At 44.7% G+C, this 26,433-nt stretch overlaps 1 protein-coding gene across 6 annotated transcripts in view; it reads right to left on the bottom strand.

The window, feature by feature from the left end:
• The window catches only part of RAD54L2 (RAD54 like 2), a 68,896-nt gene that overhangs the window by 23,795 nt on the left and 18,668 nt on the right, over positions 1–26,433 (bottom strand). For 5 of the 6 annotated variants that reach the window (XM_039378184.1, XM_027731656.2, XM_027731569.2 and 2 more), the window contains one exon: positions 23,194–23,400. In XM_039378184.1, coding sequence (XP_039234118.1) covers positions 23,194–23,344 — 151 coding nt within the window. In that variant the 5' untranslated portion in view covers positions 23,345–23,400. Of the gene's footprint in view, positions 1–9,798; positions 10,478–23,193; positions 23,401–26,433 lie in introns of those variants that run through there. The other variant, XM_027731731.2, reaches the window with a different exon arrangement.

The raw sequence follows: 26,433 nt of genomic DNA, 5'->3' as shown, positions 1-26,433 counted from the left end.
CAAAGGATGTTTCAGTACAGCACGTTGCACCTACAGCTCTCACATTAATATGCCTATTAACTTAAACTTACCACCAGCATCACCTCTTAAAACTGAGATGACAAGAAGTAGATTCAGACCTTGGGCAAAAGCACCAACTTTGCAAACTTCCTTTCCAGACATCCCACCAGACCAGCCCCAGTATTTGCTCCAAGTCTATGTCAGAATCCATTTAGGACTTCAGGGTTCACCCCACCATAGACCAGCAGAGCGGATCAAACATTTCTGTGAAGATCAGTCTCTGCCAGTCCTACATATACTGGAAAAGCAGGTATCCACAGCTTATGGGATGAAACAGATCTCACGATGCATGAAAGAAAAGTTACGTTGCATGTGAAGATTAAGGCTAAGGGGTTTGCTGCTACAAGCAGGGCAGTTCTCCTACTATAGCCAAGGTCTTGGAGCTCTGTCCTCCCACCATGCCTCCTCAGACTTACAGGCTCAAATACCACACTTACTTGCAGACAGAGAACTGTGCTGGGAATAAACCCAGTTTCCCAGGCTTCCCAAACAACAGCTCTGCTATTTGAGCTACAGACACATTTTAGTCACATTACCTGCAATTCTTCAGCACTGTTTCCTTCCCCCCATCCCTCTCGACTCCTAGTTATATAACTAGATCAAAAGATTGGATGAAATAGGGCAAAGGGAAGCAGGGAGGCTGCACACGTGATCACATGCTCCAGGATGAGTCATTAAACCGGAGACAAACACTGCCATGGTTACATTGCTGCCATCTCACCCCGGGCTGGAGGACCTCGACAAGGCACCAGAGAGCACAAAGTCATGCTTGTTTGGAAGAGGAAGCACTTCCCTCCCCACACTCCAGCAATTACCCAGGTCATCTCCTCCGGCAGCCGCTCTGCCAGGAGCGGGTGTGCTCTGGCAGGAGCACTGTGCCAGGAAAGGGTGTCTTCAGGACAAGGGTGATACAACAAAATCTCAGCAGCCCAAGTCTCCTCTATGTTCTCATATTTGTTGTGCAATCTCTATGTAGACTCATTCCACCTCTGCATTTTACCTTTTCTCTTAATCATACCTAATACAAAATCTGCTGAAACCTACAGACAGCTGGATCAGCAGGTTTTTTAAAAAATATAATTCTCATCTGACCAGGAGTCTGAAACACAAAATCTGATGATAAATTTGATCCTGCACTGAGTACAGGCCCTCATCTGCCACAGCCGTGTCTGCTCAGGCTGGTGTTTGTCCTGCCAATGCAAGTTCTGAGGTGAGGAACACAATCTGTGCCTCAGCCCACATTGCCGACACATACGCATCTCGACACTGAGAGTTCTTCCACACTACTGACAGCACCAAACATCACACTGATTCAGCTGCAGTGGGATTCAGGGGACAGCCGGATTCCCGAGGCTGCTCCCCCCCTTGCCACCACCATGAATAAATCTGCCTTTCACAAAGTTTAACTAACACAATGATGAAATCGCAAGTCTCACCACGCATCAGCTCCCACCACACCTGTGGCATGAGCTGGCAGTTACAAGCAGGAGTTGTTTTGTTGCTGCTTTGTATCAAACTCCTGATTGCGTGCACAGCCTAAATCTTGCTGTATATAAAAAGCCAGGTTCCAGCTGTAGCCGTGTGGCTGCACTCCACCACAGTGAACTCCAGACTGTGTAACTGGGACCCACACTGGGACAGAAATGCATTAAGAAACAAATTACACACAAAGAAACCTATTTTGTATAAGCACAGGCTAGATCTTTGGGTTGGAGGGAGTGTGGGAACAGCCTCATCAAACAGGTCCCATCTGGTAATCAATGGAATAATCCTGCCCCAATTTTGCAAAACCTACATCCACAACAGAAATGCAATTATGGTTTTGTAACAGGAGCTCAACATGCTACTCTGACATGGTTACACAAGTAGCTTTCTATACAACGCAAAAACTCATCAGCCACGTTTGCATATTGACAACTGCCTGACCATGCTGAATCTGTTAGTGCACTCTAGGAAGACCTGGGCAGTTATCCACGATGCCTCCATGAGAAGAGCACTGCCACGAGCCTGTGGGTGACAGCCCAGCACAGCGAGATCAGCCACATGTGCCCAAGTACAGTCAAGAGAAAAAGCAGGCCCAGGTCTCCTAAGCAGAAGGCAGCCATGGGTCAGGTGTGGTTGCTGGCAAGGATGTAAATCCATCCTGTCGTTACACACTGGGCACCAAGAATCAGCTGGAACATCAACCGCTGGGCTCACACCAGCTGTTCCATGTTTTGCAGTGTTCTCAACAAATCTACAAAGCGGGTTTCCCCAAGGGAACTGGTGAGAGCATCAATGCAGCTGTTCCTTCAGGTGGGTTACAGCTCTGAGAGATCCCCATGTAATTCCCACTGGTCCTTGGTTATGGGCACCTGCACACACCCAGGCACTCTGTCCTGAGAGGTACCAAGAGGGACACAACTATCCCTTCTCATGCACTTTAAAGGTTTGAAATGTGTCTGCCCTCTCAAAACCCAACAGACCTGATTAGAGAATGGCTCTGATTTGTGCTGCAGACTGGAGGTTGCCAGTTTTCTTTGCTCAATAAGCAGCAGCAACCACCATCCCCAGCTGTACACACAAGCAGAGGGAGGTGTTTGGTTTCTCCACTGACACTTGCGTATTGCAGTGATACAGTTTAGAAGTCTCTGTAAGAAAGGGAGTCATGACTGCTCTGTGTAACTGCTTCAGATGCTCCCTATGGGCTGTGACTGCCAGAGCTGCCCCTAAACAGGTGAGTCATTATGTGTAACACAGCAAAAGATTTGTCCCACAGTCAGGCACTTCCTATTGCACCCAAGCTTACAAAACTCACCTCATGACCTCCTTCTCAAACTTCCCTTAAACCAGCACAGGATTCAGCCTGCAGAATATTCTCCAGCACTGTCAATTCAGCAGTGAATTGCTCTTGACACAGCCTGCTCTGCAAAAAGGCTCAGGTTGCTGTGAAGTGTCGTGAAGCAGCAGGTACATTGTTTTGAGGTGTGAGATGTGCGCAACAGTCTTCTGACACCAAGGTGTGTGAGAAAACAGTGTTACAGCTGCATGCAAATCTCCATGCTCCAAGGCAGACCTCATTAAGTCCCAGTGTTGTGCATCCACAGTTCAGCTCTAGCAACAGTCCGACACTCCTCCGAGTACAGAAATTCCCGTTCGGAATAAGACCCGAAGGTCTCCTACCTGAGGCTGCTGGATGAGAAGGTCCAAGAGACCCCTCAGTGGACAAAACACTGTAAGATGGTGACTTCCTTGCCTCCTCAGTTACTAGATAGCTAACATGGCTAGCCAGAGGTACACCCTCCTCCTAGGAGGCCAGTTACTCTGCCAGGGTAACTCCAGTGAGTCCAGGGAAGGCATAACACTGAAACCCAGATACTTGTTTATTTCTAAAATCATTTCACTACGAAAACTCAGGATACTGAATAGCACAGTGTGGCTCAGTCTCTGGGCATTACTTCCTACCCTAAGGACAGGGATGTGCATGCACGGTGAGGAAGGGAGCTGCATGCAGAGCAGCGAGGAGTTAACTCTTATTTTGGGAGCTCTCTTTCGTCCTGCACAAAGAACAAAGAGCAGTTAAATATTATTGCAGTTCTTCTGGGAAGTTCCATGCGGTTTGTGGGCAAAAGCTTGTCAAAGACTAGCTAGTACTAGCTAGTGCTACTACAGCTGGTACTGAGCTGTCAAAGCAGGAATGGGAGGAGCACTGAGGGATGGCAAAAGAAAGTCTAATTGCACAGCTCCAGCTGCAACACTCAGTCCCTGACACACTGAACTACAACTGTGCCAAAGGCTGGAGGAGCGACTCCACAGAGCTCTGACAGCCTGGAATATGCTCTCTGGGGTTATGTGACGTTTTCCCAGTGCACTGGGGCCTGGAGCAGTGCGTAGATGATGCCAGAGTGCAAGTGTACCTGGCACCTGAAGAACAGCAGTTCTTTAACTGTGGCACAGCAATCATCTTGGAGGCTGGCAACAGGCAGAGTGCTCCACCTCATCTTGTACTCAGCTGTGGAATATAAATTAAATATTTTCAGAGTATTCTTTCTCTGTATGCTACTGGTGCAGCTGTTGCATGGATGCCATACAAGAAGGGAAATGTCTGCACAGAGCACCCTCTCACAGAGGTGGCATTGTGTGAAAACACTTGAGCACCCCAAGCTGGGCTGGAGGCAGGCAATTCCTTGTGAAACCCCTCAAGAACAGTGTAGGCGAAAGTACGGGGGAAGCTCAGACTTTTTTCCTCCAGGCACTACCTGTTGCAACATCCAGGAGAGGCACAAAGCCCTCTCGAGGAGCTTGACACACATCAAAGCCTGATTGCTCCCACCCGAAGCACACTTTGGAGGGGGATGGAGGGGGACGCAGCCCCTCCGGGGGGACTCAGCCCCTCCGGGGGGACTCGGGGCCGCGGTTCCCCCCTGCAGCCGCCGTTAGAGCAGCTAATTAGCAACAAGACTTTGTTCTCTTCGGAAAATAATCGGGCTCAGTCTTCGACGGCAGGACGCCCCTCCCAGCCAGCAGCGCTTAACAAAGCCCTAATTATGTAAGTATTATATAACCCGGCACACCTGCCCCCCCGCGCCGGCCGCGCTCCCCCCGGCTCGCCGGACCCCGCGCCCGGACACCCTCGACCCTCTCCAGCCGCCAGCAGCTGCCACTCGCTGACAGCACCGAGCCGGGACCTGACCCTTGTCCACTTATCCACACAGAGCCACGGCTGCGGGGAGCTCCCAGGCCTGGCACTGTGCCCTGGCCAAGCGGGACAGCCACGGCGTGAGCCTCGGGCAGCGGGACCTGCAGCCCCAGCCCCCAGAGGAATGCCCGCCTGGCTCCTGCGAAACGCAGCCCACCGACCAGAGCAGTGACCGACCGTCCTGGCCCCAGCTCTGCCGGTGTCCTGCTGAGTCACAGCCACGGTACTGCCAGGCAAAAGGCGTCTTTTGGGCTGAGCCTGCCCAGCCCCAGAGCTTGCCTGCTCCCAGGGGAAGCTTCCCTCAGCTGTCACGAAGCACATACATCTTCATTCCCGTTGCTGATTTATCTAGGAGTTAACCACCTCAGGTGTGTCGTTCATACCTGTCACTGTAACCAGACATGGAGACTGTCATGTTGGTATAACAAATAGTGCTCCTTCAAGACTTTCATTTCTCTAAGTATCTGTAAAGCAATCACTTGCTGTGGGTTCAAGATACCTGCATGAAATCTGCAGATTGCTGGGGAGAAGGGATGGCAGGCTGCCTCCATCCCCAGCCCAGGACCAGAGGATGGAGGGAAATGATGTGAAATGAGCTCTGAAGAAAAAACGCCACCAGCACTGACTCCATGGGCCAGAGCACAAGGAGGCAGCCAGACCAGGAGCACACAAAAGCCAAACCCATCTCCAGACTCCCTGAGCAAGGAGTAAGCCATGGAAAACTTTAGAAGATAAATTATAAGGCAGCACTGCCCTTCTTTTTTCCTTCAGAGGTCTTTCAGCATATCAGTTACTGATGAGGTTATGCTGCAGAATAAAACTCCTTTCCTGGCCTGAAGGAATCCTTCAGGGACAAAAGGCAGCAGAACTGAAGGGCAGAAGTGAGGAAGATACCACCCAAAAACCAAAGGGAAGGGAAGCAGCCAAGAAATGCCGAGAGGCAAACTGGAATATCAAACTGCCAACTTTGGTGACAGACGATATATCTTCTAACCCTGGGATTATGCAAGCAGAACCAGGCCCCAAATACCCAAGAGATCTTGTTCTGGCTGGGCCTCAATGCTGCAGACGCTGAGACCCGGGTTACATAAACACCAAAGAGCACTTATATAACTGTTGTATGGCACAGGCTCGCAGCCACCGGCACCCCATTGCCACCAGAGTGTGGCAGGGAGCTGCTCTGGCACCCAGCCTCTCCAGGACCTCCTCCCATCCCTGCACAAGCCCCTGAATGCAGCCCAGGTGAGGTGCCCCTCAGGTCATCCTCCCTCTCACAGGCACCACAGAGGAAAGGTTCATGCTTACTCTGGAGCACCGGGCAATCTTGGATCCATTTCCTGCTCTGATAGCCAAAGAAGGTTGTGAAATTTCATATCAAACATTTTCATAGTGCCTTGAAATGGCAAAAACTGGAGAAATGCAGAACACTGCTACCTGGCATCCGTCTTCTAGATATGTAATCAAAAATACTTTTCCTAATAAAAGTCCTCAAACCTAGAATGTAAACTGTTTCCTCCTCACATGCCCTCTCTCTTGTGCAGACACTTGTGGGCATAAGTGAAGACAAGGAAACAAAGCCAGGAAAGGCACCCACTAAGGTAGCAAGGGAAGCAGGGATGGGTCTCATTTGTCCTTTAGACAGGGGTGTGTGAGAGCAACGAGTTACATAAAACTCCTGCTCTGGAGTCGGGAAGTGTTTCAGGCTCAGTGCTGGGAAGTTTTCAACAAGCTGTGCGCAGGAGGGAACTGAAACCTCCCCTTTCTGGTTATCCCAGTTAACTAGTAACCCAGAATAGAGTTTTGTCAGCCAGATTACAGAAATTACCATGGGGATCTAAACACAAGTAACCGGATTTAACCATCAGATGTTATTTATTTTCACAGTTGTTCAAAGCTTTTTTAAAAAGGGAAATCTGATCTATTCTATTGAGGTGCCTAAATATTGATTTAGGTAACAAAGACACATTTTCCCTCCCAACTTCAGAAAATAGATGCATACGGGAGCTTGACATGTTCCCAGCACAGTGAATCCAGTTGCTTGCTACCATGACTTTTCTAGGGATAAATTTCAGGGACTAAGAAAAGAGGACGAGTAGGGGAGCAAGCATTCTGCATTATGCAATGATTACATAAGCATTAGTTTACACTAGGTAGCTGGGAGTTGTGATATTAGCTTTATACCAGCATACTCTCAGAGCAATGAGAAATAATAAAGAAGGGATTATTGCTGCCACACACTTCCAAGGCCACCAAAATGGCAAACAAACAACGAGCACCAGCTGAACTTTAACCTCTGCCTCAAGCCCTCACCATACCTTTGTTCCAGACCTGTTAACAGGGAGGGGGGAGAAGACAGGTGATACTCACTCCTAATTTATAAGAGCAGCGTGGGAAATAATCCCATTTTAAAGCACCCTCCAGCATCTGAGTACTCCTTTGTTGCTCATGATGGCAGTGGTATAAGAGAGGAGGGATTTCAAAATTCTAATACCTGGCATTTCTACTCTAGTCAGTGTCAAAGAGTTCACGAGCACAGTGACCTGTGAAACACCCTCCTGTCCATCTTGCAGAGGAGAAAACTAAGGCAAAGAAATCAGGTAGGCATCAATGCTGAGGAACTCCCAAGTTGTTGGCTCCCTGTCTTATGCTCTCTTTCCTCTCCTTAAATGTAATTTCCTACTTTAACAAAACAAAACACAGTTGTGGATTTATTTTTTTTTTTTTAGAACTGTAACAAAGCACAGAACTTCAGCTGCATCCCCTTTTTCTGCTTCAGTCTCTAAAGTAATTTCTGAGGAATTTTTAAGGACTGTGTTTAATGAGGGAGGCATCACTTGGGAGAAAAATCCAAATTGTTGAGTTTGAGCCTGTGTGCCACCGCATTCCACTGGCACTTCTCCCATCAACTGCAGCCAGAAAAGTGACTGAGAGCACTGGAGAAAGCTAATAAGACCAGGATGAAACACCACCACTGAAAGAACAATCTGTTTCTAGTTTTCCTTTTCAAAAGATTGGTGCTGCTGTGGGTGCTGCTAAAGGAGTTTGACAAAGGGCTGCAAAGTTGTTCATGGCAATCACACTCATACAAATTGAAGCCACAATGTCACAAGGACACCCCCATCCAAAATACACAACACCCCAAAAGCTAAGCCTGGAAAAGAAAGGTTGCCAAAATTAAAATCACCCCTACAGTCAAAAAAGTAGTATCTATGTGCATATGGGGAGAAAACAGGGATCTTTAAATAAGATATCTTTTTCTTGCAGGGCAACAGGAGGATAGGTATTGTACTTCAGCAAAACTTGATTTACTAGCTGGTGGGTGCTACCATAAAAATAATCTAAAAATCCTCTCTGGCTTTCCACAAACATTTATAAAATAACAAAAAGGTAGCACAGCACTGCACATACAGGTGCTTGCTACTTTGAAGACCTGGAGTGAGGAAAAGTCATATAAACTAGAGAGGAAAAGAAACACTGAACAGTGGTTGAAGCACAAAAGCAGGGTAGAACATGATGTGTCAGTTCTGTCCCAGACTCATTCAGTGACCTTGTGCAGTTTTGTCATCTCTTGGGACAAGAAGGCTATGGAAAAGTGTGACTGAGACTCTCCTGGATCCACCAGCCAGGACACAACCTCACTAGATCAGTTACAAAAGCTTCCTCAAAGAGAAAGAATTTTCTACTGGCAGACTATGATAAACCTTGCCCCAGACTTTACAAATTGGGAAGCAATACTGTACAAGGAGGAGTTAATTTCACTCCTGCTCTCTTACTTTTGTACAAATTACCCCAAAAGATCTTTCCACCCAAAATTTTTGGAAGGCCTCTAACTTTGCATTCCCCCTCCACGTACGACCTACAGTGCCATTTCCAAAAGCATCTTCCCCTCCCCATCTTCTGTTTTTATACCTATTATCTAGACTAAGTTACATAAGCCACTTGTATCATCACCCAGATTCCTCATTTATCCAAACTCATTTTCTATTGTAATTCCTTTCTTTTCTCAGATCGCGCTCTCCCAGAATTAGCTTCTTTGTCCTGCCACCACAACCAGAGAAATAAGATGGATTTTTTTTTTCCTGGAATCCACCTCTCTCACTAATGGATAACAAATATTGCATGGCTTATTTCTATAAAAACTCCTCATGATGACCACACTGCACTGCACTTTAAACTAGGAATCCAGAGCTGGAACTCCTGGGGACCATTCCTGACCAGTCTATTAAGTTCATAGCATGACTTTGGAGGTATTTGCCACATGAACAAGGTGGAAGAAGCCTGGAATCCTCAAGTACCTGACCACAAAGCAACAAGTTAAACTACAAATTTAAAAAGTTCTTCAAATCTGAACAAAGTTTTTTCTCCAACACACAACATCCTCCCACCAGCAAGCAAACTAAGTGGCAGCCATCCCCAAACTGTAAATTCCTGTGATGGTTTCACCAGCATCTTCCACTTGATGGGGGGGGGGAAAGGGCCAAGTAGCTCTTAGTCTCTTAGGCACTAATTAGGGAATCTGGAGCAAGCACCAATAGCTCTGCCTGCCCAGATTGCTGCCTAGTCACCAAGTATTTCACTGACAGAAGAAGCTCTCAAAACTCTTATCAAGTTGGATGTTGAAGGCAAAGCATTCACAAAAAGTTGCAAGGTGTAGGAGAGAGGACACTGAATATAAAATAATATTGCTATTAACAACTGCCTCCTCTCTAAAAATTCCATTTGCAGAATTACAACAGCTGGACCCAGAATGTCACACCATCAAAGACTTCAGAATTAAAACATAAAGAGCTTCCTTCTCATATCTCCTCCATCAGGCCAACAGGCACTGCAAGACTCTGAAAACTCAACCACTTTCATCCCTGCCTATTAGGGAGCATACTAAAACCTGAGCCCCACAGAAGAGTCTCAGTTCCTGATGCACTTTGCTGGCCAGTGAGTGGGGTGCTCTGGCACAGGGGTGGGAAAATGAGAGGCCTATAACAGGAGAGCAAGAGGGAAAAGAAAACAAGGGAGGAAAAAAAAGAAAAATCAACCCACAAAAAATCCAACCTGTGTCCTACCTGGAAACTGCTGAGACTCATCCAAGAGTAACATGCTGCTCAGTGCACCAGGACAAGCCCTCTTCCCGCACACTTGTTCACCTTGGCCGAACACTCTCAGCCCTTCTGCTATTCTTGCCTCAGGGTCTTCAGAACAAAAGTTTCCAGTCACTCCCGACAACTCCTTATCTCTGCCCGCAGCCCAGCGCGCACTAAATCCACTCTCACTGGCTGTTCAGTTCGCAGGCGGGAAATGCCTCCTGATAAAACAGTCCAGGGTACAGGCAGGGAAACCTGCACTTAAGGTTTCTGAAAATAACTTTGGTAAATAGCTCGCGGTGCTTGAATCCACCCCGCCGGTGTGACGGGAATCAGTACGCACATATCCTCCCTGCACCCAGCCGAGACGGACCGGGGTCACCGTTACATAACTAGTTAAATATGCCTCGTGTTCAGCCTAAATAAAAACTGCCACTATCTCCTCCCCTGCTCGGAGAGTCAAACAGCACAGCCCTGCCCGAGGTAGCTGCTGGCTCCACTGGGGGCCGATGCCTGGAGCGGTGCTGCCGGGACGGTTTGGCTCCGGTACGTGCTCCCGATCGGCGGGAGCAGCCTCGGTTATACCTGGGAAAAAGAGTTTGAGAAGAGAGAAGAGGAGCAGGGAGGCCGAGTGGGTGTGTACGGGGGAGGTCTCTCCCCTCTGGAGCTGCACGCCGTACGGACCAGATCCCATTCACTCAGCCTGTGATCCAGTTCAACTAGTGGCAGAGACCAAGACTGAGAATAAAATAAAAATCCTTACATAACCATTCAGGCTCCGCTGGGGCCCCGCGCAAGGGGAATCCCAACAGACAACAGGACGTTCAGAGCAGGGGACAGGCGGGACCGTAACCCTGCTTCCAAGTTTCAGAGCACAAAAGGGAAAAAGGGTGGGAGGGAGATGCAAAAAGAAGTACAGCCGCTCTGGCTTTGAAACCAATCCCGATCCTACGAACTATTTGCATGATGCCTGCTGATTTCCAAGCAACCTGAGCAATTCGATGGAGCTGGTAACCTGTTTGTACAGTAGCAGGTGAAAGAGCCTCCTGTTCACTTCATTAAATCAGCAGCTCGCACAGCACTGTGAGTTGCAGAAGGCTCTCGGTGTAGCAAATGTTTTATGAATGAGATATCCCAGTTTTTAGGAAACAACCTGCCAGAATTTGTGGAGTGTGAGTTTACTCTAAGTGAGCCTTTGTCCCCACCATCCATCTGTACCAGGACAGGCACAGGAGAGAATAAATAAATACAAGAGAAAACAAGTCCTTTAAAGCTGTGGTTGAACTCCTAAAGGCTATCCATCCTTCTCCAGTGTTACAGAGACTTTTTGCACGCCTAATTCCCTTCACAGGCACATCCAATGCCAGTAACAAGCAGCAAACCTGGGCTGACAGACAGGTAATGAAATTAGCTCGCTGCTAGTGAGCATTTGGCCATGTAATGAAGTCAGCTCTTTATTGAAACAACTGGTGAGTGAGTGTTGGGAAAACCAGGATGGGCACAAGAAACCCAAAGCAGGCTGTGTCCGAACAGCCCTGGCACAGAACCTGCAGGACTCCAGGACAATGAGCTCCTAACAGCAAAGGCTGATCTAAAGGTCTGCAAGCACAGCCAGGGCAGAGCCCAGCTACCCTGTGTGTGACTCCAGCCATTTCTATGGGACCTTTCACTTGAGAGGGTGGCAGGGCACAGTGAATGCTACCATCAAAATACCCTCAGTGCTTCAGGGTACATCACAGCTTTGAAACAAACCCAAGGTGCTTTTTCACAATTAGAGCTATATAAATTTTACCAAAGAAAAGATAAACTGTATTACAATTAAGAGTCACAGTGACAGGACAGCCTTTCACCTGTGTCACAGATTCAAACAGTCTGGCTGGTACACAAGGACATAGTGTTTATAAAGGGGGAAAAGAGGGACAAATATATTAACAAGTATATAGCCAAGGATCTTGTAACAGGCCTTATAAGGACTTTGTAGGGTTGGAATAAATAAGCAAACATGACCTCAGCATCTGACCTAACAGACTTATGAAACTATGAAGCAAGATTTAAAGACAAGTATTTGTGCAAACACAACTGGGTACTTTGCAAGGCACGCTGTGCTGGTTTTAACTGGAAGAGAGTTAATTTTCTTCATAGAAGCAGCTAGTATGGGGCTGTGTTTTGGATTTGTGCTGCAAAAAATGTTGATAATACAGAGATGTTTTTGTTATTGGTAAGCAGGACTTACACAGAGTCAAGGCCTTTTCTGCCTCTCACCCCACCCAACCAGGGAGCAGGATGGGGGTGCAGAAGGAGTTAGGAAGGGACACAGCTGGGACAGCTGACCCCAGCTGACCCAGGGGACATCCCAGACCATATGGTGTCATACTTAGCATATAGAGCTGGGGAAAGAAGGAGGAGGAGGAGGAAGGGATGTTTGGAGTGATACTATTTGTCTTCCCAAGTCACTGTTACTGTGATGGAGCCCAGCTTTCCTGGGGATGGCTGAACACCTGCCTGCCTATGGCAAGTGGGGAATGAATTTTCTAAACTGTCTTTATCTCAACCCACTTGTCACTCTTACCCTTTCAATTCCTCCATCCCACTGGGGGAGAGTGAGTGAGCAGCTCTTTAGGGCTGAGTTGCCAGCTGGGGTTAAACCCCAACACACACTTCTTACAGCAGTCAAGGATGAGGAAAATGGCAGTTCAATACACTGGGTGAAACACATAACCTATACCTGTCCTTCTGTAGACAGCAATAAAAAGGGAATTTCTTTCTTCAGCTTAGTGTGCAAAATGGAAGAGGAACTCTTCTAGCTCTTCTACTCACAACAGCCCTCTGGTGAGGCCATCACTGTTAGGCAGGAAAAATACATATTCACACAGCCAAGAATTAGATCTGCCAGAAACAGTCAGTTTATAAAATGATCTCCTCATGGAAGGTAATCTTGTTACAGATAAGTCCATTTACTGAATAGCTTTTCTCTGAGGCCAGTCTTACCAGCAAGGAAGAATGTTCTCCCTCCCCTCCACTGTCTCAAATCTTACCCAGCTGTCACACCTCACCTACCTCATCTCAAACCACAAGCTCTTTTCAATTGTACAGCTGTGCTATACATCACAAGAGGCTTCTCAAGAAATTGTTATCACCTGAGAGGTTCCCTTGCAAACAACTTGATTCTCCTATTAAAAAAAAAAAAAACAAAAAACAAACCCAACACTATAAAGTTTGTATTTTCATAAAATATCAATATTTCCCATCCCACAGCTTTCTCATAGCCATGCTCCACATCCACCAGCTCCTTCTGCGCAACCTGCTGACCTCCAATGAGTAGCCTACAAACCCAAATTGTTTGTAAGTCATTAAACAGAAACTAGGCTTGACAGCCACATTTCACTCTTGATTATCACCTGTCAGTACACCTATCGTTAAGGCCACTTTCCCTGTCCTATTTTCCATGTTGTTTTAGCAACATGGAAAACACACAAGACGATCAGGTTTGAGTTGGACATGGTATAAGGTGGCATTTATCCACCTAAAACAGTTCAGACAGAATCACACTTGAACTCCATAACACTATGTGTTGGCAACTGGGTATTGCTGGCTTTGAGAATCATTTGCTTTTTAAACAAACACTGCGCTGTAAATAAAAATTCTTTCTGATAAGATTTAAACCAACCATGGAAAATGAGAGGAGTTTTTCCATTGACTTCAGTGAGTTTTGGACTGAACCACAAGGCATAAAATGTGATAAATCTATTTTTTCCTCATTTTACTTTTATTCATATAAATCTGGGTTTATTTTATTTCCCACACTCATCTAAAATAATAAATGGGGGAGTGGGAAGTCTTATATAATGTAAAACAAAATTCAGGTAGTGACACAATGCAACACCTCCCGCAAATGCTTTTCAGACTCTTACCGAGGCAAAACACACTGCTTGAGATTTCAGACCAAGGCTTTCAAAGGTTGCTAAAATGTACTGAAGAAAACAAGCTATTATTAGACAAAATGGAATGATTTTAAGTTAAAGAATTTATACCACAGATATTTATCATAATCTTAATCAAAGCTAAATCCACTGAATTATATTCAAGAAACTGATTCTTCATCTCTTTCTGTAACTTCCTACATTTTTGCTGCTGAAGATGACACAATTGTATATGTGCACCACAGAAGTGTGATTTTATACAAGTTTAATTTAATTCCCTTCATTTTCAGGTATGTGCAAATTTGACATAAATCACAAGCTAAGAGTACACAAAAGTGCCATTTTTTAAAATGGCTTCTAATAGTTCAAGTATTTAAATACTTTACATAGATGAAGATTACCTGCAGATTAATTGCAAAATTTGTTTTGACACAGATTTAAACTAGAAGTTTCTGTTCACCTAGCCCAAAAAGATTTTATCTTGTAGCTTTCTTCTGTCTCATTCCTATTTGCATATCTACAAGTGAAAATAAAGTCTTCTGACTCCTACTTAGAATTTTTTTGAGACTGAGTCAGTGAACTGCATGTTGAAGAAAATGTGAACAAGACATTTTCAACATCTGTAGTACAAACTACTGTTAATGAAATAAAAAACACTTTGATCCAAATGATGAGCTAGACACTTCTGAAAGTTCAGTGTTGCAGTTTCTGTAAAGCCTAAGCAAGAAATTAAAAAGATAAAGGAAATAACTCTAATGTGATATAGTGTTTTAAAATCTGAAGAATACTTCTAATGTAATTAAGAGTTCCTTCCCTCTTTCCAAACTCTTATTATTTAATATTATATTTGTACAACATATAGCTACATGTACATTTTATTTAACCAGTCATTAAAACCAGCACAATACCACATAAATTAAGGGAAAATGAAAATAAGGACCCCTTGCACCATTTCAAACTCAAATGAAAATCAGAGAAGTGTTTCACCTCATACATTGCAACATAAAAGGGGTGCTGCCTAAAATGCAAACCAGAGGATTTTCACTTTGGCTTCTTCACACTCATCGGGCAACCTTGGCAAAGTCACTTTGCCACTCCTTACCTGTTCAAGAGGGAAAATACCACATTACAAATTTGCTAATTAGTTTCCGTGTGATTTCATCACGGTTTGAGAAGCTGCAGATGAGGGAATACAGTGTCTGTCAGCAATGACTACGTGCAGTACAAAGCTGACGATGGAAACGTTCATGGGGCAAAAGGTACCAAGCATGACAGAGAAGGAAGTGGGACTGTCCTTTGTTAGAGATTCTCTGGCTGCTTTATGGAAAGAAAAAAGCAAGGTTTTGGCCAATAAAGCACAACCTCTATATCCTGCAAAGCTTATCAGAAAAGCAGGAAGAAGACTTGGAGCAATGTTTTGTTCAATTAATAACTGCTCGCTCACTGCTCCCCGTGCCTTCATGCTGCTCTCACGTTTGTGGCAGCTTTAAGAGAATAGATAAAACACGGGCAAAAAAAATCTGAAAAACTCCATGTACATATATATAGAAAATGCAGAGCCACGGGCGTGGGCTGCTCTTGAACTGCATAGAAGGATTTCTATTTTGTATTCCATCATACGCAATAGATCAAAGGGAAGGAGGGAGAAAAAGAAGGGGGGAAAAGTGTAGCTCTTTATAACACCCCATCATTTCACGAGATCTGCCAGGCCCTGCGCCCAATCGGTGGCTCTGAAGGAAGCAGAGCTCTGGCGTCATCACCTCCTTTTAAAGAAGTAAAGCAAGTCATTACTCCGGGTTATATAACACTTCGACTATGCCAGACTTTGTGCCACCCTCTCGAAAAGGAAGCCGCTGTCAGGGCGCCTGGGAGGCGGGCAGGGGAGTCACCGACGTTTTCTTTCGGAGCTTTCCCCTGCTCGGGATAAGCTGAGGAGACCGGGAAAGAGTGTGAACTTTCGGACAGAGCAGGCAGATGGCGAAAGGCTCAGCGACTGACCTGCACCACCGTCAGTCTGGAACCCCCTGAGCAGGGGGCTGGGGGACAGCACTCCTCGGGATCTCATCCCTCTTTCCCACAGCAGCCCTCAAGCCACACCTCAGCCTGCTGAGAATAACCCAGTTCACGGGGTTACTTAAAAGCCTGGAATCAGTCAACAGACCCCTCCGAACCCCAGGCACCGCTCCTCCCACGCTCCTCCCCATTCCTGTTATCTTCCCCTCTTCCTCCCAGATTCACTGGCAAACAGCCGGAAGGCAAGAAACCTCTGTCATCCTCCCACAACCCAAACTGCCCCAACACAACAAAATACCCAGCCAGGCGATCTGCGGCTTCAGAACGGGCAGAAGGGGAGCTAACAAAGCATCCAGCACTGGCTGTTCCCAGCAAAGCACCCAAGAGGATTTTTCTTTAATGTTGCCATTTCGTGGGGCCAGCAAATCCAGTTCGAGGGAGCTGGGTGCCTGCCCCAGGGTCTGCACAAGCATTAGGAGCTCCCCCACAGTGTGCTGGGGATGGAGACTCCTGCTAGCTGGGCAGGTCCAAGCCCCTCAGACTGCTCGCAGAAACAGCATTTGTTCTGACAGACACACTGTGCTACTGGGAAACTGCCAGAATAAAAATAATGGTTCAAATCTGCAGCCTGCTGTAACAAAGCAAAGTTCCCAGAGAAATCAGTGGGGCTCTTGCATAAGTGAGAGACAAACCTACTTCTCCACTATTTTAATGTGACCTTTCCATATTACTCAACAAGCAGGATTGCTAAAACTGCAAATGCTAGCATCCAGTCTCTTTTCTCCTTTGATACTAACTCTATCTGTTGTATTTTATTCAGCTGAATTGTGGAAACATAGAAACCAGCCAGCTCCTAACTTTTTGAGTCTTGGGAAAACCAACACAAGCCTTGAACTTCAGATTTGTGGACGCAGAGAGCACACCCTTAACAGACAAAGCTCTTATCACTTTCAGGAACTGAGAAAACAACAGAAAGCTCTCAACTTCTTAGTTACACCAAGTCACCTGAGAAATGCATCCAAAATCTGCAGTTAGATGAGTACTTGCTGACCGAGTTACCCACAGCCATCTGACTTGAGGCTGAGCCCCACAGTCTGCACCTGTATGATAAAGCACATTTAAGCACTCTGATCCATCAGGATCATTTTCCAAGGTAATGCAGTTTCCTAAAACAATTTGATAAAGTTTAAACACATGTTAATATGCAAGATAATACTTCACAAGTAAGTTCTTTCACAGGTGTGATTACTTCTGTACCTCTATGATACCACACCAGCCATCCTCTATGCAAGACAGTCTACAAAGTTACTACAAGCATTAAAATCTACCTGGCTGTTTAAGAACAGCAAAGTGCACAGTGGTAGTGCAACATGGAAGTTCAGGTTTGGATTCTAAGGTTTAATAAGACCAGAGACATTGTGTAGGCAAAATCTTAGACTTGAGCAGAGGTTTGCTTTCCCTAGGATAAGCCCTTCCAGCTTCCTTGGAAATAGCACTGGTGGGCTCTAGAGGGAGCTGCATCCAGTCACAAGTAACCAAAATAAAAGAATCTAGATAGGGAAGTCTATCAAGTAGGAAAAAATGGGAAGACATCAATCACCACTCTTCCCTTTTCCCCAAGAAATCCACCTTGCACTCTACAGAGTTCAATTTGCAGATTAAATTATAGGATTATCACTTATGGGCACCCATCACTCTGTAATATATACACACAGAACACAGCAGAGCTCAAAATTAAAGCCACCCTCATGATCATCTTCAGTGCTTTTCCAGATTTAGGAATGACTTGACCTTTGCTTCTTTCCACACCTTTTCCTCCAACTCATCCACTTTCAATCAACAAAAAGAGCCTGCTCTCCACTCCAAGCTTACTCTGATGGGCCTGTGCCTTTCCTTAGCCCCTGCCACCAGCTAAACAAGGACAGGAGATCAAAGCACGTGTCACTAGACTGAGGAAGAAAGCAAGCAGCAACCAAGCCAACTGTGCCTTGTACTGCAGCAGATGGAAGCAGCTCATTACAAGGTTCCTCAAAGAGCAGCTGCTGTCTGAGGCTGCCTCGACCTTGGGATGCCCATCTGGCCCTGATGCCACCCAAAGACACAGCTGTGAAAGGCTGCTTTCTAAAAGGAGTTGAGAGATTAGAGAAGTATGTATTTCTTCCTCCTCTTCTTAAGGAATATATTTCATTTTCCAGTAGAGAGGGAGGACAACTTAAGATCAGTGTTTCCTAAGATAAAATGGTGTGCAGTCTGGTCAAAAGTAGAAGGCAAAAAGATTTCAGACTGCTGGGACAAATCTCCATTTACCAACACAAGCAGGACCATCTAAATCGAGTAAAAAGTGCAGGTAAATTACTTTCTAACAGAAGTTCCTTTTATCATCCTATTTTTTTCCTCCAGCAGTATGGGCCTTTCTAAATCTGGATATAAATGATATAGAATAGGATACCATTTAGTAGGGTATTGTTCAGGAGACTGTCTCCACACTCTTTTTCTGCCTGTTTCATACAGGTGAGGATAACATGACCTAATTTTTAAGAATGACTTCAGTTGAAAAGCAAAAACTGATGCATTTGAGCAGGAGGAGCCTTCAAAATGAACAGATTTATACCAAAGACTTTCCTCTCTTTCCCTGTAAGGACAGAAATTTGCTCTATTCCCAACCACATACATCCAGCTGGGGACTCCCACACACCCCACAGTTCCGTTTTGTTCCAGCAATTTGTTGGGGAGAAGAAAAGATGGAATGATTTGGGGTGGGAAGCACATGAATAACACCATCTCCAAAATGAGTAGCAGATCTCTGTACTTCAAGGATGCATTCATGTACCATTCAAAGAAGCATTAACCCACACTTCCACATGACTCTAAAAACAGATTTCCAAAATAATTTCAGCTTTAATAATTCCAGGTTCCAATGAAGTTTCTAGTAAGTAAGGTGCTAACTAATGATTTTTACCATTGGGTTACACAAGGAAATTACCCAGGCAGCTACAAATCAATCTTCCTTTCAATGTGATTGCACTCGTTGCTGTACACACCATGATGACGACCCACAAAGAGCCACAAAGGAGCATCATATTAAACAAAATCCATTCTTGCTATAATTTCATGCCAACATTTTTTTCCCCAACCATCACCAAGTGAAAATTGTAGGCAAAGCAGATCTAGCAGGACCCCTTTAAATGAACATGCGTCCTCCTCTCCTGGGACTTGCTGTTCTGTACCACCAACCACCTGTGCTCCTCATTCACCCCTCCTGAAGGGCCTGTATGTCCATAGAAACCCCACACAAACCAGTTTGGGTTTGCTCCAGCACTTTGCCAGGAAGTAGGAGGAACAATATGAGTCTGAGCTGGGAAGAGGGAACTTCTCCAGTTCTCCACTAGTCAAACAGAGATGCCACAGAGTTAGCACACTCCCAGCCCTGAGGAAAGAAAGAGGGGATGAGAAAGGACAAAACAGACAAGGTGAACAACACAGGGCAGAAGGCAAGGCCAATTCCATGGAGCTTGTCATAGCACAGCAGTAGCATCTCATATGTTATTATTTGGTGTTGACTGCTATATTTGTACAGTAAGAACTGCAGTAGTACTGTAGTACTGGAAAACTGTTCACTGCTATACCCTAAAAGCACTGCTGTACCATACACCCTGTAATGCAAACACAACCAGCAGCCTCTGAGGACAGTGTCTGAATGCCTGTGCTCATTAAGGAATCTTTCAGAGAACTGAACAACTACTTCTACCCCTGAACTACACTTTAAAAAAAGTGTTTCATCCATATACTCAGAGGTAAGAAAACAAGCAACTTGCCATCACTATTAATAGCAGAATTACAGCAATACATATGAGTAAGAGATAATGAATTCCAGAGACTTCAATCAGAACAATCCAAAGACATTCAAAAAGTGGGAAAAGGGAGCACTACAGTGGGATTCAGTGGGATTCATCTGAACACATAACAGCTTTCCTCAGGAAAGCTCTGAGGTATGAACAGTCCCCGCATTTGAAAGGATCTGTAAAATCCATATTGGAGGTTTGTTTCCTCTTTGCTCAAATCAGCTTTTATTCCTATGGAGTTCTACACAGCCCTGAGCAACTACCAGGATCAGAGAAAAAGTGCAGGACTTGAAACAGCCCTTTATCTCTACAGTCATCAGTACACCACATTTCTAGTGAAAAAGATTTAGGGAGTTAATGAAAAAAGTTCTTAGCAGTCACGCACTGCTATCAGAAAATCAAACACGATAAAACAAGGGCTGCAACCCACAAGTGATGAGAAAACAGATGAAGTGGGCAGGGATGACAAGGCTGGAGAAGCAGAGGAAGCCTCTGGCTAGGATTGAAGCATGCTGCCGGGATGGCCGTGCGGGCTGGCAGCCACTGGGAAGGGGTTCTGAGGGTCAGAGGAGGAATGGCCTGGAAGGAGCACACCAGCAAAACAAAAGACTAAAGCTGTAAGAGCTCCTACACGTGATGCCAAGGTTCACTAACTGACCACCACTGAAGAAACTTATAAAGGATGGAAGCTATGTGGTTATTAGCTCTCACTTACTCAGAAATATTCAGAAAACAAGCCTTCCAGACTCTTTTATTTCCTTGAGGGCAGGGGGAAAAGGTTTAAGAATTGCTTCCAAAAAGAGTTGAAAGCTTGTGCCATACAAGTCCAAACTAAACTCTAGACCATCCATGGGACAGCCTATACTAAATGCAAACAAAACTGAGCAGAAATGAGGAAAAAGTGCCCCAAAGCTGAAGATTCAATTATCAGAATGTAAAAGGAACTCCAAGAAGATTACAAAACTGAAGTTTCACAACTATTAACTCCACACATAACATATATCAAAAAGACAAAAACAGGTTAAATGTGCAAAACACCAGTCACTGCTAAGCGTTATCATCAGGGGTGGATAACATTACAGTAACCCTGGAGGGTTCTTAAGTCATTTGAGGCACCATCAGAATACAGAAATCATAATATAAAGCCACTACTTTGCAAGCAAACAATAAAAATGTTCATTTATAATTGTTATAATCACTGGTCTTTAAAACAAGCAATTGGCTTCAGTTTGGAGGAAATATATGTGCAGCCTGCTGTCCTTCCAAGGAAGTAACTGTGAAACATTAATAATATTCTAAGTCTTGTAGTGTTAGAAATATGCAAGAGCCCATCCACAAGGGAATGATCCCCCCAGGATCCCAAATGGGATCAGAACAACCACAGTACCAGAAGGGGAAGAGAACAGCACAGCTGGGAATAGGGAGAACAAAGTTTTAACAGAAAATATTAAAATTAAGCTTTTTAAATGCTTCATAGTATAAACATTAGAGCACTGCACCCCTTCTTGTGATTAAAACTGCCTGTTCCTAAGATGATTTTTATGAATGAGATTCATCTACAAAGACAGGACTACAAACATCAGACAGGCAAAATAAAACAAAACTTCTTAATCCTGCAGTTGGTTATATTTCATAGGACAAACAGCAGGAGACTGGTTCTGTGTTAGATCTAAGGTAATACAGATGCCAAATGACATTTCTGAGGCAGTCTGTAGCTGTGAGGAGCTATCAGGAAAAGCAGACTGGACTCCCCCATAGAAGAAAATAATTGTACATCTAAGCACCCAGAAAGCATCCTGATCCTCTGGCAGAGAGAATTAAAGCTCAACAATCTGAAACCTCAGAGGCAATCTAGCTTTGCTCAGATTGTGGAAGAGAGGGTTTTTCCTGTACCTAATGAACAACTATAAAAGCTTTTTATGTTAGTTTTATGTAAATTTTCTTTTTACTCATCCTCATTATTTTCTACATTTGTTAAAATTTATTTTTAATTAGTCACTACAGAAATATAAAGCATAAACATGTTTCTGGTGTTTTAAGATGAAAATAAGCAGCTGTCATTAGCAGTTAATGATGTTCTGTATACCTACATTAATCTTGTTTATACCAACATTAATCTTGCTTGCTTTGGAAAGAACAATCTTGACAAACAATTATGATTATTCACCCATAATAATATAGATGTTGATGATAAAGTACATGGGTCTAGGATAAAATAACCATGGGGAATGACATACATCCCCCATCACATACAGCCACTCCCCTCTATTAATAAAAGTTTGGCTACCATGTCACACTTCCTACAGCTCCACTGGGTGCAGGGTCCCATGAACAAAGTGACAAAGTCACCACCACCCTCTGAGACAAAGTAATCTGTGGGCCTACAACTCTATGGTATTGAGAATTCCCTTGTTTCTCACCTGAACTAACACTTCCTTTTCTGCTACTTTCTCGTTAGGAAAAAGTGATCACGTGAATAAAAACAGAGGAATAAAATTAATTTGTGTAAACATTTTATAAGCATTTAAAAATCAAAACAGCATCTTCAAGGAGCACGTGGCTAAAACAATATAAAAACAAAACAAACAACACTTGAGGACAACAATGTACTGTGAAGCCAAAAATACTTTAGTGACTAGAAGAGAGAAGTATCTGTCTTTAAAACATTCTATGCTAAGAAAAGGAAGACTCCCAGTAGGTTTAAGTAGGTGTATTCAAATATCTGCACACCCTTTGAAGTTATGAAAAATTGGGATTTTAAAGGAAGCAAATAGAGCTCCTTAGGTTCCAGCTGCTCCTTAGGTTCCAGCTGTTTTATGATACAAAGAGTCTGATGGCAAATCCAGCTTGGGGGATTCCCACCTGAGCTATGCATTGCTGTCTACATGCCCTAGAACATCAGCCCTTGTGCTGGACCAACAAACTGATTTCTAGGATCATGCCATGACCCAGGACACTTACCCAATAACACTTATATGTCACCTGCACAGCACAGGCCCACGAACAGCTGTAATGGTCCTGACCTGAACTGGTCCTCTCTTAAAGAGGAGAGTAGGGCAGGTATAACCAGGTGAGGGTAGGGTGACAACTTACTTAGTCAGCACTTCCACCTTTCATCTTGTAAAACACACAAGCAAAACTGAACCCAACCTGTATGCTGTCAGAAAAGAACATTTTCCAGCTGTTAAAGATTATTATTGTAAATGAGCAATAATTGCCCATAGCATCCATTAAATTCGTTACTTATGGGCAAACCAGTGATGCAAAATTTTCACTGGATTCTTTTAACAACACAAGTAATTGTAAATTGATTTATTTACTTCTTTATATAATTGCTTCCTTAAAATCTGAAGCTATGTTAAAAATTCCATCCTCCTTACATTTTATTCTTGTGGCTTGTTTTCTTTATGGGACTGTTTTTGGCCAGGACTCCATATTTAACCTACATTAAATCCCTATTTAAACTAAACACCCACGTAAGCACTTCTCCCTACCAGGAGCTGGACAAATCCTAACCCTTACACAATCTACTAAGGGGCCACAGCCATTTTCCTATAACAGAAATATAATGTATGCAGAGACTCACAGCCCCATTCACTTACCACTTTCATCAAGTAAGTCCTCCTCGTCATCCCCATCATTGTCCTCCTCCATCGCCTCCTCCTCATCTTCCTCCTCCTCCTCTTCCATATCCTCCTGCTCCAAGTCCGGGTCCAGGTCCGGATCACTCCCTGAGATTGACTCGTCTGACATGATTCCCAGTGGTGCTCCTTGTGCATTACCTGCTCATGTTCTACCGTGAGGCAGCCCTGCAAGAAGGGAAAAGAGGTCCATGAGCCCAGCGAGTCCCAACCTCTGAGCCCCCAGGCTCAACATCACAGCAGGATTACGGCACATAAAAACACAACTCTGCCATCAGCCTTGCACATAACAGGTATATCAGACTGTTAAATACCAGACAGTGCACAAAATCCTGGGTAGAAAATGGATGCCACAAGCAATGGATCATAACGATACAGGTCCAGCACTGGAGAATCAGCATCAGAACCAATATATTAACTAATCACTCAAAGCCCCCAAGTCTTTATTGGTATCCCTGACATGTGCACAGTAGAAAGATTCCTGGTATCAATGTCTGATTGCTCAGAGATGCAAAAATAAATAAATTATGTGAACAACTTCAGAACACTGCTGTCCAAATACGAAGCATAGAAAAAAGGATCAGTCCCAGAATTCCCCTACGGATACCTGTTACCCTGATCCCTGCATGCACCATCACAGTGTGCAGACATGGGGCAGAGACAGGAACCCCCCTCCTGCCTCAGCTGTACCCACTGCCAAGGTCACCCAGCTCCTCATCACAGCCTGGCTGAACTCCCTGATCCAACCATGCAACAGAAACAGTGTTACCTCAATAATTCTGACAGAAGGCAACAAAGATCCAGTTTCTAAAGGTTGAACGTCCCTTGTAAAACAGGGTAAGAAGAAAAGTAAACACAATGGAAGGATGGATCAGACAGAATTTGCATTTCCTTTCTCTCAAGGACAAGAACTGGAGCTGGCTGTGCACGACTCCTCCAGTGCATCACAGCAGAAATCATGGTACAACACAACAATAAAAACTAAAGAGAGGACCAGGGCAGTCACAAAGTCACAAGTTTATCTGTTCAGATCATGCACTGTCACTTCTGGACAATGATGGGTTCTCTTGAGCACTCCTCTTCCATAAGAACAGAATGATCATAAAGGAGCCATGTAAGATAAGGTGGATGAAAAGAAACACAACCAAGAAAGGAATATAAAGCATCTTGATCTCAAGGAACTTGAAGCAAAGGCTGTGTTCAAAAAAATCAAGCTGCAGAAGAATTACTACCCACATGTTCCCCAAAAAGCTTTAAAGAAAGATGAGGGAAACATTTCCTCATTACTGATTTCCCACTGCCCCCTACTTAGACCACATTTCCAGTGTAAACTATGAAATGTTTAAGAATTAGTCAGTCACTTAAAAAAAAACCACTTCTAAGCTGATAAGGCCCCTCACATATCTAAAAACACTTCAAGAAACAGAAAGATGTCATTTCCAGCTGTGTTTCAGCAGGTACCAGACAAGCTCAGAAACCTGAAGGTTAAAGACACAACTCAACACCCCTCTAGCAGGGCTGAGAATCCAACTGTCGAGTACACTGAATTATTCCAGCTGAAGTCATCAGTTCCTGCTCTGCCCCTCTCAGCTCCTCAATAACACTGAAGAGTGTCTGAAAGAAAAAAAAAAACATAAGAGAAGAGCAGGCTTTGCAGAAACTGGCATTGGAATAGGAAGCCTTTCACCACTTGGTCCCAGGAGCACTTTACCACCAGGCAGAGACAACTGAAGTCCCTACACTATTGAATGTGTCACACGAAATAAGTTGGATTAGTCAAACAGATGGCAGAAAAGGCCAAAATCTGAATTAGCTCAAGTGGAAGTGTGCCAGTTTACACAAGCCAAAGATATTAATTCAGCTTCTGTGGTAGGCAGGTACGAGTCCTGTTGCTGTCAGGTTGGTGCAATACAGTGACCTCCAGCATCACTTGCTTTCTGATGTCTGGTGCTTCAGCCAAGGGCTGCAAACACAAAGCCATCTATTATCACAAGCTTTTCCTGACAACTGTTGTGCTGAAGTCTCTGTGTATTTCAAAACAGTAGCTTATTTTTTCTTTTAAGTAGCAATAATGTTCCCTTCCAGCTGATATTCAGCCCTAAAGAAACATACACAAACCTGTAACTTGCAAAGCTGCACAAACCAACCAAACAAACACAAACACTACTAACATGGCAGGAATGAATTCTCATCTACAAACAGAAAAAACCAGAAGTGCTGTAATGTCACTAAATGCTCCAGGTCAAAGAATGACACATGATACAGTTTCTCCCATCAGTATCCTCCTGTGTGTCACTCTCTTATGTTTCATCATTTGTCAAAGAGCTTTAAAAAAAAACCCAAATCAAAACACGTAACACTTTCCAAATACTATTTAAAGGCAAGGACATGGGTCCTTGTATCTCTACAAATAAAATCAAACCCAGTGGAGAACGGCTTTCTCTCAAACTGGAGTACAAAAGGGCTCAAATCTAAGCTTTATTTTTGTTTAGCAGTAAATACACGTTCTGTATAAGCCAACTCCTGACACCCGCTCGCAGCCCCAGCCATATGCAGGAGAGTTAACAGAAGCTTTTGAAAAGACTTAATTAAATCTTGCAGAAGCTGGGTGAAACAAAGATGGTTAACTCCTCTGTGCCTATTGTCGTGGTGCTGCCTGTCTTCCTGCCTCCCTCCCTGCTCCTGGGCTCTGGCAGCTCCACTCGGCATTGCCCGAGCCTGGCCTCGGGAGGGCTCCCATCCCACCCTGCCTGGTGGCACTGGAGCAGGGAGCAGGTACACGGGACACAGCCCAGAGACTGCCCTCGTTTCTCACACCGATCTGACCCAGTTCAGAGCCTCCCACCAAGGGGAATTACACAACAGGGCCAGATTGTAGCTGCTGCTACTGTTTTATGGCTGAGTTATTCCAACCTGCCCCATCTCCTGCCTTTGCACATGCAGGCACACTGTGCTCAACGTTTAATCGCTGCAGGAAGGGCACTTTGAGAGAGATAAACTGATTACCTGCAACTGGACTCTTGGGCTGTGCCACATTGGAGCCCCTGCCCTGCCAAAGGACAGGAGCTGCCCCCCCAAGCAGGATGTGTGCCATGAGGAGGGTGACAGCACCAAGAAACACACATCAATCCCACTGCATCATCCTTACAGACAGCCAGACACCCTTACAGTACAGTGCCTCAGCACGTGGTGAGGCTGCTG

Source organism: Pipra filicauda, unplaced genomic scaffold (genome assembly GCF_003945595.2).
Source record: "Pipra filicauda isolate LSUMZ 115617 unplaced genomic scaffold, ASM394559v2 scaffold102_size2360937_pilon, whole genome shotgun sequence".
NCBI classification, from domain to species: Eukaryota; Metazoa; Chordata; class Aves; order Passeriformes; family Pipridae; genus Pipra; species Pipra filicauda.
The sequence above is the reverse complement of the archived record's forward strand: the minus strand, read 5'-3'. Positions and strand labels throughout refer to the sequence as shown.